The sequence below is a fragment of the Xenopus tropicalis genome, chromosome 2, assembly GCF_000004195.4.
Source record: "Xenopus tropicalis strain Nigerian chromosome 2, UCB_Xtro_10.0, whole genome shotgun sequence".
NCBI classification, from domain to species: domain Eukaryota; kingdom Metazoa; phylum Chordata; class Amphibia; order Anura; family Pipidae; genus Xenopus; species Xenopus tropicalis.
The window spans coordinates 66,744,836-66,760,796 of record NC_030678.2 but is presented as its reverse complement, the minus strand read 5'-3'; the positions used below and the strand labels follow the sequence as shown (position 1 = coordinate 66,760,796).

At 41.3% G+C, this 15,961-nt stretch overlaps 1 protein-coding gene across 2 annotated transcripts in view; it reads right to left on the bottom strand.

Moving 5' to 3' along the window:
* pik3c2b (phosphatidylinositol-4-phosphate 3-kinase catalytic subunit type 2 beta) overlaps positions 1 to 15,961 on the bottom strand; it is a 318,516-nt gene that overhangs the window by 185,360 nt on the left and 117,195 nt on the right. For both annotated transcript variants that reach the window (XM_031896848.1, XM_031896849.1), the window contains exon 5: positions 10,659 to 10,839. In XM_031896848.1, coding sequence (XP_031752708.1) covers positions 10,659 to 10,839 — 181 coding nt within the window. The remainder of the gene's footprint in view (positions 1 to 10,658; positions 10,840 to 15,961) is intronic.

Below are 15,961 nucleotides of genomic sequence, written 5' to 3'. Positions count from 1 at the left end.
ATACAAGACAGCACATTATTTGCTGTAGTAGCCACAGAATGACACTGCCTGGAATTAGACAACTTATGATCTACAAAAACCCCTAGATCCTTCTCCATTAAGGATGCCCCCAACACACTACCATTCAGTAGATAGTTTGCGTTTATATTATTCCTACCAAAGTGCATAACTTTGCACTTGTCAACATTGAACCTCATTTTCCAGTTTGCTGCCCAGTTTTCCAATTTTGTCAAATCGCTCTGCAAAGCGGCAGCATCCTGCATGGAACTTATAGTTTTGCACAATTTAGTGTCATCAGCAAAAATAGAAACAGTACTCTCTATGCCCACCTCCAGGTCATTAATAAACAAGTTAAAAAGCAAAGGACCAAGGACTGACCCCTGCGGTACTCCACTAACCACACTGGCCCAATTAGAAAATGTTCCATTTACCACCACTCTTTGTACTCTATCCTTCAGCCAGTTTTCTATCCAATTACAAATATTATGTTCTAGGCCAATATTCCTCAATTTGATCATTAACCTTCTGTGAGGTACTGTATCAAACGCTTTAGCAAAATCTAAGTAGATGACATCAACTGCCATTCCAGCATCAAGGTTCCTGCTCACCTCCTCATAAAAGGCAACTAAATTAGTCTGGCAAGATCTGTTACGCATAAAACCATGCTGGCACAAACTAATAGTATTGTGAACTGCAATGTATTCAACTATCCTATCCCTTATTACCCCTTCCAGAAGCTTTCCTACTACTGATGTCAGACTAACAGGCCTATAGTTTTCAGGCTGAGAACGAGATCCCTTTTTAAATAACGGCACCACATTAGCAATCCGCCAGTCTCTCGGCACCATGCCAAACCTCAACGAATCCTGAAAAATTATGTGAAGAGGCTTGGCAATCACAGCGCTCAGCTCATTTAATACCCTGGGATGAATCCCATCCGGCCCTGGACCTTTGTTTACCTTTACATGTTCAAGTCTCTTTTGAATTTCCTCCTGAGTGACCCACGCGTCAGTAGCTAAATTACTAGCACTGGGCATATTAAAAGGGAAGCCTTCATTATCTGGCTCCTCAGATGTATAGACAGATGAAAAATAAGAGTTCAAAATTTCAGCTTTTTCCCCGTTCTCATCAACCAACGTACCTCCCCGTGATAATAAAGTTCCCACCCCTTCTTGCTTCATTTTTTTACTATTCACATAATTAAAAAATAATTTTGGATTCTTTTTACTCCTAGCTGCAATATCCCTTTCCATCTCTATTTTAGCTTGCCTGATAGCTTTTTTGCATGCTTTAGTTGCTTCCTTGTACCTGATGAAAGTTTCCGCTGTCCCAGCTAACTTGAATGCTTTAAAAGCACGTTTTTTATTACCAACCTCGACCTTAACTCTTTTATTCAGCCATAAGGGTTTTGCTTTGCGATGCCTCTCCTTGCTTACAAGGGGAATATACTGTTGTGTATACCTGCAAAGCAATGTTTTAAAGATGTTCCATTTTCCTTCTGTGTCTAACCCCATGAAAAGCCTTTCCCAGTTGACACATTGCAGAGATGCCCTTATACTGGCAAAGTCTGCACGTCTAAAATTGAGCGTTTTAGTTACTCCCTTATAGAGCTGTCTCTGCAGCATTATCTCAAAGGAGACCATGTTGTGATCACTGTTCCCCAAATGCTCACCCACACAAATGTTAGAGATAAGTTCAGTATTATTAGATATTACCAGGTCCAAAATAGACTCATTCCGAGTAGGTTCTTGAACCACCTGAAATAAAAAGTTGTCATTTAGCATATTTACAAACCTACTAGCTTTTTCTGACTTAGCCACCCCATTACTCCAGTCAATGTCCGGATAATTAAAGTCCCCCATAATAACAACTTGACCCAATTTTGAAGCCTCTTCCATTTGCAAAAGTAGCTGGGACTCATCCCCCTCATCTATACGGGGTGGTTTATAGCATACACCAATGATCATTTTCTTTGTGACCTTCAGCCCTACTGAAATTTCTACCCAAAGAGATTCAACATTTTCATTGGTAATGTCTTTATTACATGGCTTTAAATCTGACTTTACATAAAGACAAACCCCTCCACCCTTTTTAATCTCTCTGTCCCTCCTAAAAAGTGTATACCCATTTAAATTCACTGCCCAGTCACATTTTTCATCCCACCAGGTCTCAGTGATACCAATTAAGTCATAATTTTCAATACATGCAATAGCCTGCAGCTCCCCTATTTTTCCCGACAAGCTACGCGCATTAGCCAGCATGCAGCGGAGATTATTACTTCTCCCTCTGATGCTTACATTAGCTAAAGGACAGTTAGAGCTAAGGTGAAAATTAGTCTGTTTCCCTTGTAACAATGGAAGCTCCTTATCTGATAAACTATATGCCCCCCTCACTCCTCCCCCACAACCCTTTACTGGTCCCACTGCCCCATCTACACTAGCTCTCCAATAAGAATCTAGCTTACCAACCCCCCCCTTGTCTAGTTTAAACACTCCTCCAGCCTCTTAACCATTCTCTCCCCCAGCACAATAGACCCCCTTCCATTGAGGTGCAATCCGTCAGGGCTGTATAGATTGTACCCCAAAGAAAAGTCAGCCCAGTGCTCTAGGAACCCAAACCCTTCCTTCCTACACCAAGACTTTAGCCACGCATTTAGCTCCCTAAGCTCCCGCTGTCTCCCTAAACTAGCACGCGGCACCGGCAAAATTTCCGAAAATATTACATTGGAAGACCTTTGCTTAATTTTAGAGCCTAGATCCCTGAACTCACTCTTTAAGGTCCCCCACCTACCGTTCATTTTGTCGTTAGTACCGATATGTACCAAGACAGCCGGGTCATGCCCAGCCCCTCCCAATAATGTGTCGACCCGATCAACCACATGCCGAACCCTGGCACCAGGAAGACAGCAAACTGTCCGGTTGAAGCGATCCGCTCGACAGATTACCCTGTCCACTTTCCTAATGATCGAATCCCCTATAACCACCATCTGTTTAGGCCTAGCTCTGCTCTCCTCCCCACCACTACTAGAGAAACTGGTCTCCCGGCTGTTAGAGAGATCAGCCTCATCTAGAACCGCTAGTCCAGAGTTCACACTCCCATCTTCTTCACACAATCTGGCAAATCTGTTGGGATGCGCAAACCCTGGAGCAGCCTCCCTTTTTCTTTTCCCCACACTAGATTTTCTAACTGTCACCCAGCTTACTGCCCTATCATCCTTTCCTTGCTCCCCTCCCCCCATACTATCTGACCCCGCTAGTTCTTGTTCAGTTAGCAAGAGACTTCTTTCAAGATTGTCAATAGAACGCAGTGTTGCAACTTGTTCCTCTAGTGCTCTAACGCGAGCCTCTAAAGTGGCAACGCGAGCCTCTAAAGTGCTATCCCTGGTAATTTCTTTAGTGCATGGCTTTACATAAAGACAAACTCCTTTACCATTTTTAATCTCTGTCCCTCCTTAAAAGGATCTAGCCATTCAACTTCACAGCCCGGTCAAATGTTTCATCCTACCAGGCCTCAGTAATGCCAGTTATATCATAATTTTTACCACATGCAATAAACTCCAGCTCTCCTAATTTACATTTTATTTTCATTGCTAAGGTAAGACAAGACCATAGCAAACAGCTGCTCAACAAAAAGGTTAAAAAATGGAAAAACCACAAAAAAATAAAAACCATTTGCAAATCTCTAAAATCCAGAAAATTGTTTTTCCATGTGTTGTTGCTGACTGAACTAAAAGCCATACACAATTGGTGTATAACCCAGGTTCTCAACTTCATTAATTCTGTAGTCCTGATTAAGAGTTCTGTCCTCTTCATTGTATGTGTACTCACCACTGAAGAGGACACATCATGCTCTACAACAAAACAAGGGGGCATAGTTCTTAAAAGATATACTAGAGCAGCGCTGTCCAACTTCTGTGGTACCGAGGGCTGGAATTTTTCCGACCTACGTGGTGGAGGGCCGATAATGGAAGCCAGTTTTGACCACTCCCCTTTTTGAAACTGCACCCACTTGAAACCACACCCGTGTTATCACATGATTATACCCATATTAATGGTTGTAGTACAGCAAAAACCTGCCATACTCTGCCTGCCCTACCCTGCCTGCGTGTGCCATACTCTGCCTGCGTGTGCCATACTCTGCCTGCCCTACCCTGCCTGCGTGTGCCATACTCTGCCTGCCCTACCCTGCCTGCGTGTGCCATACTCTGCCTGCCCTACCCTGCCTGCGTGTGCCATACACTGCCTGCGTCTGCTATACCCTGCCTGCATCTGCCATACCCTGCCTGCGTCTGCCATACCCTGCCTGCGTCTGCCATACTCTGCCTGCTCTATGCCATACTCTGCCTGCCCTATGCCATACTCTGCCTGCCCTATGCCATACTCTGCCTGCCTTATGCTGTATGGCGCACACAGGCAGCATACAGTGACACAATGCTGGCACTGCTCCTACAGTCTGCACAATAACTATATACAGTGGTGTGAAAAACTATTTGCCCCCTTCCTGATTTCTTATTCTTTTGCATGTTTGTCACACAAAATGTTTCTGATCATCAAACACATTTAACTATTAGTCAAAGATAACACAAGTAAACACAAAATGCAGTTTTTAAATGAGGGTTTTTATTATTTAGGGAGAAAAAAAATCCAAACCTACATGGCCCTGTGTGAAAAAGTAATTGCCCCCTGAACCTAATAACTGGTTGGGCCACCCTTAGCAGCAATAACTGCAATCAAGCGTTTGCGATAACTTGCAACGAGTCTTTTACAGCGCTCTGGAGGAATTTTGGCCCACTCATCTTTGCAGAATTGTTGTAATTCAGATTTATTTGAGGGTTTTCTAGCATGAACCACCTTTTTAAGGTCATGCCACAACATCTCAATAGGATTCAGGTCAGGACTTTGACTAGGCCACTCCAAAGTCTTCATTTTGTTTTTCTTCAGCCATTCAGAGGTGGATTTGCTGGTGTGTTTTGGGTCATTGTCCTGCTGCAGCACCCAAGATCGCTTCAGCTTGAGTTGATGAACAGATGGCCGGACATTCTCCTTCAGGATTTTTTGGTAGACAGTAGAATTCATGGTTCCATCTATCACAGCAAGGCTTCCAGGTCCTGAAGCAGCAAAACAACCCCAGACCATCACACTACCACCACCATATTTTACCGTTGGTATGATGTTCTTTTTCTGAAATGCTGTGTTACTTTTACGCCAGATGTAACGGGACAGGCACCTTCCAAAAAGTTCAACTTTTGTCTTGTCGATCCACAAGGTATTTTCCCAAAAGTCTTGGCAATCATTGAGATGTTTTTTAGCAAAATTGAGACGAGCCTTAATGTTCTTTTAGCTTAAAAGTGGTTTGCGCCTTGGAAGTCTGCCATGCAGGCCGTTTTTGCCCAGTCTCTTTCTTATGGTGGAGTCGTGAACACTGACCTTAATTGAGGCAAGTGAGGCCTGCAGTTCTTTAGATGTTGTCCTGGGGTCTTTTGTGGCCTCTCGGATGAGTTGTCTCTGCGCTCTTGGGGTAATTTTGGTCGGCCGGCCACTCCTGGGAAGGTTCACCACTGTTCCATGTTTTTGCCATTTGTGGATAATGGCTCTCACTGTGGTTCGCTGGAGTCCCAAAGCTTTAGAAATGGCTTTATAACCTTTACCAGACTGATAGATCTCAATTACTTTTGTTCTCATTTGTTCCTGAATTTCTTTGGATCTTGGCATGATGTCTAGCTTTTGAGGTGCTTTTGGTCTACTTCTCTGTGTCAGGTAGCTCCTATTTAAGTGATTTCTTGATTGAAACAGGGGTGGCAGTAATCAGGCCTGGTGGTGACTACAGAAATTGAACTCATTTGTGATAAACCACAGTTAAGTTATTTTTTTAACAAGGGGGGCAATCACTTTTTCACACGGGGCCATGTAGATCTGGAGTTTTTTTTCTCCCTTAATAACGTAAACCTTCATTTAAAAACTGCATTTTGTGTTCAATTATGTTATCTTTGACTAATAGTTAACGGTTTTTGATGAGCAGAAACATTTAAGTGTGACAAACATGCAAAAGAATAAGAAATCAGGAAGGGGGCAAATAGTTTTTCACACCACTGTATTAAAAAAACTTTTTAATTTCAGTACCACCTCAGTTTATGTTCTTTTTGTAGTGTGCAGGGATTATTTGTGGGTTTCTACAGTCTGAGGTGTGAACAGAGGAACAATGTGGGTGATTACAGTCTGAGCCAGAGGTGTGAACACTGCAGGGGGTGAACAATGCAGAGATTAAAAGGTGTGAACAACACAGGGGATTACATTTTTAAACAATACAGGGGGTTTACAGTCTGAATCTGAGGTGTGAATCATGCAGGGGGGAGCAGTTAATCACAGTACGGATACCATTTAAAGCTTACACAAGAGTAAGCCATCAAAGCAGCCAGACAGGTGGGGGGCCATACAAAGGGGGGTCGCGGGCCGCCAGTTGGACAGCACTGAACTAGAGCTTACTACAATATGCCAGAGTGTGATCCATCCATTCTTCATTTATTTCTATGGGATTTTTGTAGGGCATATTTAACAAACTATAGGCCTGTTAGTGTAACTTAGACTTTGCTAAAGCATTTGATACAGTACTGCACAGACGGCTAATGGTAAAATTAAGGAATATTGGCCTGGAACTTAATATTTGTAATTGAACAGACAACTGGCTAAAGCAATGCGACCCCCCTCTGTGTGACCTTTGTGTAAGATTTAAATGGTATCAGTACTGAGTTTAACTGGCCCCCTGCATGGTACAGATTCAGGCTGTAATCCCCCTGTATTGTTTACACCTTTAAATCCCTGCATTGTCCACATATTGTTCAGAGGCTCAGACTGTAAGCACCCACATTGTAAGCATCCTGTTCACACCTCAGACGAAACCCACAAATAAACCCTGCACAATATAAAATGAACATATACTGAGGTGGTACTGCAATTAAAAAGCTTTTTTTAAAATATTTAGTTAATGTGCTGTAGGAGCAGTGCCAGCATTGTGTCACTGTATGCTGCCTGCAGCATAGGGGCAGGCAGAGTATGGCACACAGGCAGGCAGAGTATGGCACACAGGCAGCATAGGGCAGGCAGAGTATGGCACACACAGGCAGGGTAGGGAAGGCAGAGTATGGCAGGTTTTTGCTGTACTACCACCATTAATATGTGTATGGTCATGTGGTTTAAAAAAGGGGAGTAGTCAACACTGGCCTCCATTATTGGCCCTCCATCATGTAGGCCAGAAAAATTCTGGCCCTTGGTACCACAGAAGTTGGGCTAAAGGATAGATTACAAACAGTGGCCCAATTAGAAAATGTTCCATTTACTGCCAGTGTTGCTAGTAGAGTACTACAGGGGTCTGCCCTTGGATATTTGCTTTTTAACTTGTTTATAAATCTAAAGGTCTCTGGTAAGCCCTCACCTTGAGTACGCAATGCAGTTTTGGCCTTCAGTCCTTAAGAAGGATATTAACGAGATGGAGAGAGTACAGAGACATGCAACTAAACTGGTAAAAGGGATAGAGGTTATAAACAATGACGGTAGACTGTCAAGGTTGTCGTTTTCTCTGGAAAAAAGGTGCTTGCAAGGGGGCATTATTACCCTTTACAAGTACATTAGAGAGTATTATAGACAGATAGTGGTATATAGTTTATATATGTGAAATTATAGATAGGTCGGTATAATTGTGTGTATATACAGGTATGTGTACCAGGGTTTGTTTAAAGGGGTTGAACATAATGGACTTTAGTCTTTTTTCAACCAAATCAAACTGCTGTATGTAATGGGTGAAGTGAGAGTTGACCCTTTTAATAAATACGCTGTTAAAAATTCCATGGAATAGAACACAATGGAATTTCACTCTGGCAGACTCAAATTTGTTAATTCTGTAGTCCTGATTCAGAGTTCTGAGCTTGCTGTACTCTTACTGTACTCTTTTCTCCATTCAAATTCTCTTGATATGACTTCACTATGAAAAACATTTTAACATAGAGATATCACATCAACTAATGTGACAGATTCCAATTCTATGTAGGCAGCTGTGTTTCCTGTGTGTAGTATTTGATGCTATGTTTGTTGCACGGTTGCTGGTACAAAATGTGTAAGAGCGCTTTCATTCCCATCCCAGTCCTTGGTCCTTTGCTTTTTAACTTGTTTATTAATGACCTGGAGGAGGGCATAGAGAGTACTGTTTCTATTTTTGCTGATGACACAAAATTGTGCAAAACTATAAGTTCCATGCAGGATGCTGCCGCTTTGCAGAGCGATTTGACAAAATTGGAAAACTGGGCAGCAAACTGGAAAATGAGGTTCAATGTTGATAAGTGCAAAGTTATGCATTTTGGTAGGAATAATATAAACGCGAACTATCTACTGAATGGTAGTGTGTTGGGGGTTTCCTTAATGGAGAAGGATCTAGGGGTTTTTGTTGATAACAAATTGTCTAATTCCAGGCAGTGTCATTCTGTGACTACTAAAGCAAATAAAGTGCTGTCTTGTATAAAAAAAGGTCATTGACTCAAGGGATGAGAACATAATTTTGCCTCTTTATAGGTCCCTGGTAAGGCCTCACCTTGAGTATGCAGTGCAGTTTTGGGCTCCAGTCCTTAAGAAGGATATTAATGAGCTGGAGAGAGTGCAGAGACTTGCAACTAAACTGGTAAAGGGGATGGAAGATTTAAACTATGAGGTGAGACTGTCGAGGTTGAGTTTGTTTTCTCTGGAAAAGAGGCGCTTGCGAGGGAACATGATTACTCTGTACAAGTACATTAGAGGGGATTATAGGCAGATGGGGGATGTTCTTTTTTCCCATAAAAACAATCAACGCACCAGAGGTCACCCCTTTAGATTAGAGGAACGGAGCTTCCATTTGAAGCAGCGTAGGTGGTTTTTCACGGTGAGGGCAGTGAGGTTGTGGAATGCCCTTCCTAGTGATGTGGTAATGGCAGATTCTGTTAATGCCTTTAAGAGGTGATACTAATATCTACAGTTAGTACTAGTGGTTGTATTTATAGTTTATGTATGTGAGTGTATAGATTGGAAGGTGTGAGTTAGGTGTGCTGGGTTTACTTGGATGGGTTGAACTTGATGGACACTGGTCTTTTTTCAACCCTATGTAACTATGTAACTATGTAACTATCTACACTGTGCACATAAGCTATTTCTGCCAACCCTATATATACCCTTACTTATATACCTATATATAACAACCACCCTGGATTCTCCTACTTATCTGTAGCAATATATTTGACTTCTTTCCTATCTTTGCTGGGAATAAAGACAAACAAAAGCAGAACCTGGAAAAAGTACAAATGAATTAATGCTCTGTGTTTCAGAAAGGGTGAAGGGTCGCCACGAAAAATCCTGTTAACACTGCTTTCATCCTTGTTATCCTATGATTCTTCTTTAGCCAGCTCTCTTTTGTGCTATATTGTTTCTCTTCTCTGTTAGCCTTTGTACTGCATTATTGTACATTACTTTCTACATTTTAGTTCTACTGCTTCTTTGCTGTATTTTTCAGAGCCTATAGGTGGTGGTAAACATTGACCCATTTTCAGTTAGGTTTCAACACAGCTAATGCTGCTGAAACTACTTTAGTCAATTTCATCAATGGCATTCTTGTTGCTAAGGATCAGGGACATTATATGGGTATGGGAACTATTATCCAGAATGCATACTGGATTTCCGGATAACAGATCCCGCATTTGTACAATGTAACCACTTTCTACATAGTGCTTGATATCACTTGTTATGCTTTATACAGGTTCTTTTGCTATCTCTCCAAGCTTACCTTCATTAAAACAAATACTCTTTTATTCTCTATCAACTCTCTATCATCACACATCCTTTAGTTTCTCACCAACTTCAATCTAACATATAGCTGCTCCTATTTTGCCAGGACACTATTTCAGGTTTAGTCATAGATGTGTGACTGGCAGGTAGGAGCCTATGTTCTGGATAATCTGGTGTACACTGGTTAATGTATAGATTAAATGGAAGCAATGATTTCATAAATAAGAAGGAAAATAGTAGAAACAGTACAAGGTGCAAAACTAAATTACATTGAAGTGAAAACTGAAGTCCAACATTTGCTGATGGTTGAGGCTACCAGCAAACTGAGGCAGAATTCTGTAACAAGCTGGGGGTCATTGCTGGCATAAGACAGAAACAGTGGAAAGACAAGCTATGGTCTTGGCAGGCAGTGGGTAAGCGGAGTCAGAAACAGACCAGAGGTGAAAACCAGGAGATCAATAGCAATCAGGAATCGGCATAGGATTTAGACTGGAGAGCAGAAACAAGGCAATGAACCAGACAGGGACTTAGGCCTGAACCATGTACAGAATTGTACGGAATTGCATGAGCTCAACAGAATAACAAGCTGGATCAGGCTGGCAATAAGAAACAAGCAGGCTTATAAAGCCCCTCAATTGTTAACAAGGTAGGAAGAGGTAACTGCGCTGAAGGGAGAGATACTGAAAGCCTGGAAACTGGCTAGCACAAGATCTAAAACCCTCCATATTTATACCCATGGATGTAAAGAGCAAAAGTGAAGAGGATATTTATGATATTTTTGGGGGGTTTAGATCCCCTTTAAGCAAACATTACTATAAATAGTTTGAACCAACATAAAAGACATGGAAATGCTGCACTCACCCGCCTGGAAGACGGCGCTCCCTCTCGCACCTTCTGAGCAAGTTTAGACAAAGTATTCACAAGCCAACACTGATGATCAAACTCCTCTCTCAGACCCTTCCCACAACAGCAAAGTAGAGCAGCCAGCAGGTATTGATACCTGATGCTAAATTGAGAATCTTTCAGGCAATCTTTCAGCAACCTGTGTATACAGGACTTTTATTATGTACAGCTCGAGAAAGAGCAAAATTAAGAATATACATTTATCAGCACAGTAAGAGAAGTTGTGTTCCTATATGCTGCAGAATATGTTGGCGCTTTATAAATAAATGTTAATAATAATATATGCATGCTTTGTCAGACAAGAGGAAATCCTGACAATTCTGCTGCCCATACTCACTTTTGGATAAATAAGCCCAATAGTTGAACCTAGTTCTCCTTAATTCATCAGGCGTAGTTTCCTAATGGCATCCTGCATTATTTTAAAATCATAATTCTGTGTCAAATATGTGCCAAACTTTTGCTGATGTTTTGTGTAATTATGCCAGTGTATTATCCCCATAAAATTATACAGGAAAAATTACATTTGCTTGTTGGTGTAGGGGAAGGGGTTATTTAAAAAACAAACAAAAACATTTGTTTCCACCAACTTCAGTGTGGTTTCTATTAGCCTGCACTTCTGGTGGGGGAAGCAATTTTAGGGTGTTTAACCCTTTCCCTGCCAAGACCGTAGGTACTACGTCGTTTTAAAAAAAGCAGTTGCCTGCTAACGACGTAGTACCTACGTTCTTTCTCCCTTAGCCGCCGGTGCAGAGAGACAGATGTGCCCCCAACCCCTTCGGCAACGAGCCGAGGGGGTTGGGGGGGATGGTCCTGCGATGCGATTATCGCAGGACCATCCTACAAGCAGCAGATGCAATCGCATCGCATCTGCTGCTTGTACAGCTTCCTGCTTCCCCCCCCCAGAGCCGCCTCCCACCTACTTCCTCGGCGACTGCAGGAAGGAGAAGCAGGGAACCGATCTGACCTTCAGACAGGTAAGTGTGACTTTATTTTTAGTTATACACACTTTTACACACACTTACACACATTTATATACATTTATACACACATACAACACAATTTAGCACAGTTTTTTTTTTTTCCACTTTGCACACTTATATACACTCATATACACTTATATACACTCATATACACTCATATACACACTGTCACACAACTTTTACATGTGCACATGTATACACAAACTCACAAAAACTTTTTAAATTTTTTTAAATTTTTTTTTCATTTTACTTCTTTTTTTTTTTTTTTATTTCCCCCCAAAACTGTTTATTTTGACAGCGTGATCAGATATTCTGACCACTAATTATGCTGTCGTGTGACTTATTTTGTTGTTTCATTGATTTGCACATTTTTATCCCTATATTAGTATTCCTGATCTGTTTTAGCGTAGCTTTGCCATGTGCAACTTTGGTGTACAAAAATAACTTTACCTATTTTGAATTCATCAGAATGTGTACTTTCCAAAAATATATGGTTTTCTGGGGGTCCCTGTGTACTTTGGGGGTCTTACTGCATATAATAGGCCGTCAGGGGGCTCTGTGTGCAAAAGCTGAGCTGGCAGGCGAGAAATCCTTATGCGCTATTTTCATTTTGGGGTCAGTACATACCGCAGACTTTGGTATATCTATGCATATTGGGCATCAAACTGTTCAGTAGACCTCTGGTGTTCCTATTTGGGGTGACTTGCCTTTGTACGCAAGAAATTGTGTGAGATAAATGCGGCAAACTGCAACATTTTTATGCGATTTTCTCAAATGTCATAAAAACCACTAACTTTAGGAAAGCTTTGCAGATGGGTACTTTGGTGTAGAAAGGACTCTTTACCCTTGTTGGATTTGTCAGAATGTGTACTTTCTAAAAATATATGGTTTTCTGGGGGTCCCTGTGTAGTTTGGGGGTCTTACTGCATATAATAGGCTGTCAGGGGGCTCTAAGTGCAAAAGCTGAGCTGGCAGGCGAGAAATCCTTATGCGCTATTTTCATTTTGGGGTCAGTACATACCGCAGACTTTGGTATATCTATGCATATTGGGCATCAATCTGTTCAGTAGGCCTCTGGTGTTCCTATTTGGGGTGAGCTGCCTTTGTACGCAAGAAATTGTGTGAGATAAATGCGGCAAACTGCAACATTTTTATGCGATTTTCTCAATAGTCATAAAAACCACTAACTTTAGGAAAGCTTTGCAGATGGGTACTTTGGTGTAGAAAGGACTCTTTACCCTTGTTGGATTTGTCAGAATGTGTACTTTCCAAAAATATATGGTTTTCTGGGGGTCCCTGTGTAGTTCGGGGGTCTTACTGCATATAATAGGCTGTCAGGGGGCTCTGTGTGCAAAAGCTGAGCTGGCAGGCGAGAAATCCTTATGCGCTATTTTCATTTTGGGGTCAGTACATACCGCAGACTTTGGTATATCTATGCATATTGGGCATCAATCTGTTCAGTAGGCCTCTGGTGTTCCTATTTGGGGTGAGCTGCCTTTGTACACAAGAAATTGTGTGAGATAAATGCGGCAAACTGCAACATTTTTATGCAATTTTCTCAAATGTCATAAAAACTACTAACTTTAGGAAAGCTTTGCAGATTGGTACTTTGCTGTAGAAAGGACTCTTTACCCTTGTTGGATTTATCAGAATGTGTACTTTCCAAAAATATATGGTTTTCTGGGGGTCCCTGTGTAGTTTGGGGGTCTTACTACATATAATAGGCTGTCAAGGGGCTCTGTGTGCAAAAGCTGAGCTGGCAGGCGAGAAATCCTTATGCGCTATTTTCATTTTGGGGTCAGTACATACCGCAGACTTTGGTATATCTATGCATATTGGGCATCAATCTGTTCAGTAGGCCTCTGGTGTTCCTATTTGGGGTGAGCTGCCTTTGTACGCAAGAAATTGTGTGAGATAAATGCGGCAAACTGCAACATTTTTATGCGATTTTCTCAAATATCATAAAAACTACTAACTTTAGGAAAGCTTTGCAGATTGGTACTTTGCTGTAGAAAGGACTCTTTACCCTTGTTGGATTTGACAGAATGTGTACTTTCCAAAAATATATGGTTTTCTGGGGGTCCCTGTGTAGTTTGGGGGTCTTACTGCATATAATAGGCTGTCAGGGGGCTCTGTGTGCAAAAGCTGAGCTGGCAGGCGAGAAATCCTTATGCGCTATTTTCATTTTGGGGTCAGTACATACCGCAGACTTTGGTATATCTATGCATATTGGGCATCAAACTGTTCAGTAGGCCTCTGGTGTTCCTATTTGGGGTGATTTGCCATTGTATGCAAGAAATTGTGTGAGATAAATGCGGCAAACTGCAACATTTTTATGTGATTTTCTGAAATGTCATAAAAACCGCTAGCTTTAGGAAAGCTTTGCAGATTGGTACTTTGGTGTAGAAAGGACTCTTTACCCTTGTTGGATTTGTCAAAAATAAATAGGGATTTTAGGGGTCACCCTACATTTCTGCAGCTTCTACCCCTCATAAAACTGCCATGTGTTTATGAATTAGGTAAAGATAAGCCATGAAATTAGTGTGCACAAGGTATATTTGGGGGTCTCTAAGTGCCATGTGCTTTGATAAACCTATGTACAGTGGGCATCAAACTGTTCAGTAGACCTCTGGGGTTCATATTTAGGGTGTTTTATCTTGGTACCTAATGACCTGTAAAAAATAAGATGCTGTATAGTGGAAGTTTTGAGGTGATTTTTGGAAATGCCATAAAAATCATCAAACTAAGGATAGCTTTATGGCTTGGTACTTTGGAGTAGAAAGACATGGGTACCCATTTTAGATTCGGGGGAATGTGTACTTTCCAAAAATATATGACTTTCTGGGGTGAGTGTACTTTTTACTAGCTTTATCCCACATATAATGATGTAAATGTATTGATTTTGCAGAAGCTGAAATGACAGAAATGATAGTTCATATGGGGGTATGTTCTCATTGGGGCCCCTACATGCCACATACTTAGGTAAACCTATACATATTGGGCATCACACTGTTCAGTGGGCCCCTGGCGTTCATATTTAGGGTGTTTTATCTTGGTACCTAATGCTATGTGGGAGATAAGATTCTGGAAACTGGAAGCTTTGAGTGGATTTTTGGAAATGTTATCAAAATTGCCAACTTTAGGAAAGCTTTGCGGCTTGGTACTGTGGAGTAGAAAGACATGGGTACCCATTTTAGATTCGGGGAAATGTGTACTTTCCAAAAATATATGACTTTCTGGGGTGAATGTACTTTTTACTAGCTTTATCCCACATGTAATGATGTAAATGTTGATTTTGCAGAAGCTGAAATGACAGAAATGACAGTACATATGGGTATATGTTCACATTCGGGCCCCTACATGCCACATACTTAGGTAAACCTATACATATTGGGCATCAAACTGTTCAGTAGACCTCTGGGGTTCATATTTAGGGTGTTTTGTCTTGGTACCTAATGACCTGTAGAAAATAAGATGCTGCGTAGTGGAAGTTTTGAGGTGATTTTTGGAAATGTCATAAAAATCATCAAACTTAGGAAAGCTTTATGGTTTGGTACTGTGGAGTAGAAAGACATGGATACCCATTTTAGATTCGGGGGAATGTGTACTTTCCAAAGATATATGACTTTCTGGGGTGAATGTACTTTTTACTAGCTTTATCCCACATGTAATGATGTAAATGTTGATTTTGCAGAAGCTGAAATGACAGAAATGACAGTACTTATGGGGGTATGTTCACATTGGGGCCCCTACATGCCACATACTTAGGTAAACCTATACATATTGGGCATCAAACTGTTCAGTAGACCGCTGGGGTTCATATTTAGGGTGTTTTGTCTTGGTACCTAATGACCTGTAGAAAATAAGATGCTGCATAGTGGAAGTTTTGAGGTGATTTTTGGAAATGCCATAAAAATCGTCAAACTTAGGAAAGCTTTATGGCTTGGTACTGTGGAGTAGAAAGACATGGGTACCCATTTTAGATTCGGGGGAATGTGTACTTTCCAAAAATATATGACTTTCTGCGGTGAGTGTACTTTTTACTAGCTTTATCCCACATGTAATGATGTAAATGTTGATTTTGCAGAAGCTGAAATGACAGAAATGACAGTACATATGGGTATATGTTCACATTCGGGCCCCTACATGCCACATACTTAGGTAAACCTATACATATTGGGCATCAAACTGTTCAGTAGACCGCTGGGGTTCATATTTAGGGTGTTTTGTCTTGGTACCTAATGACCTTTAGAAAATAAGATGCTGCGTAGTGGAAGTTTT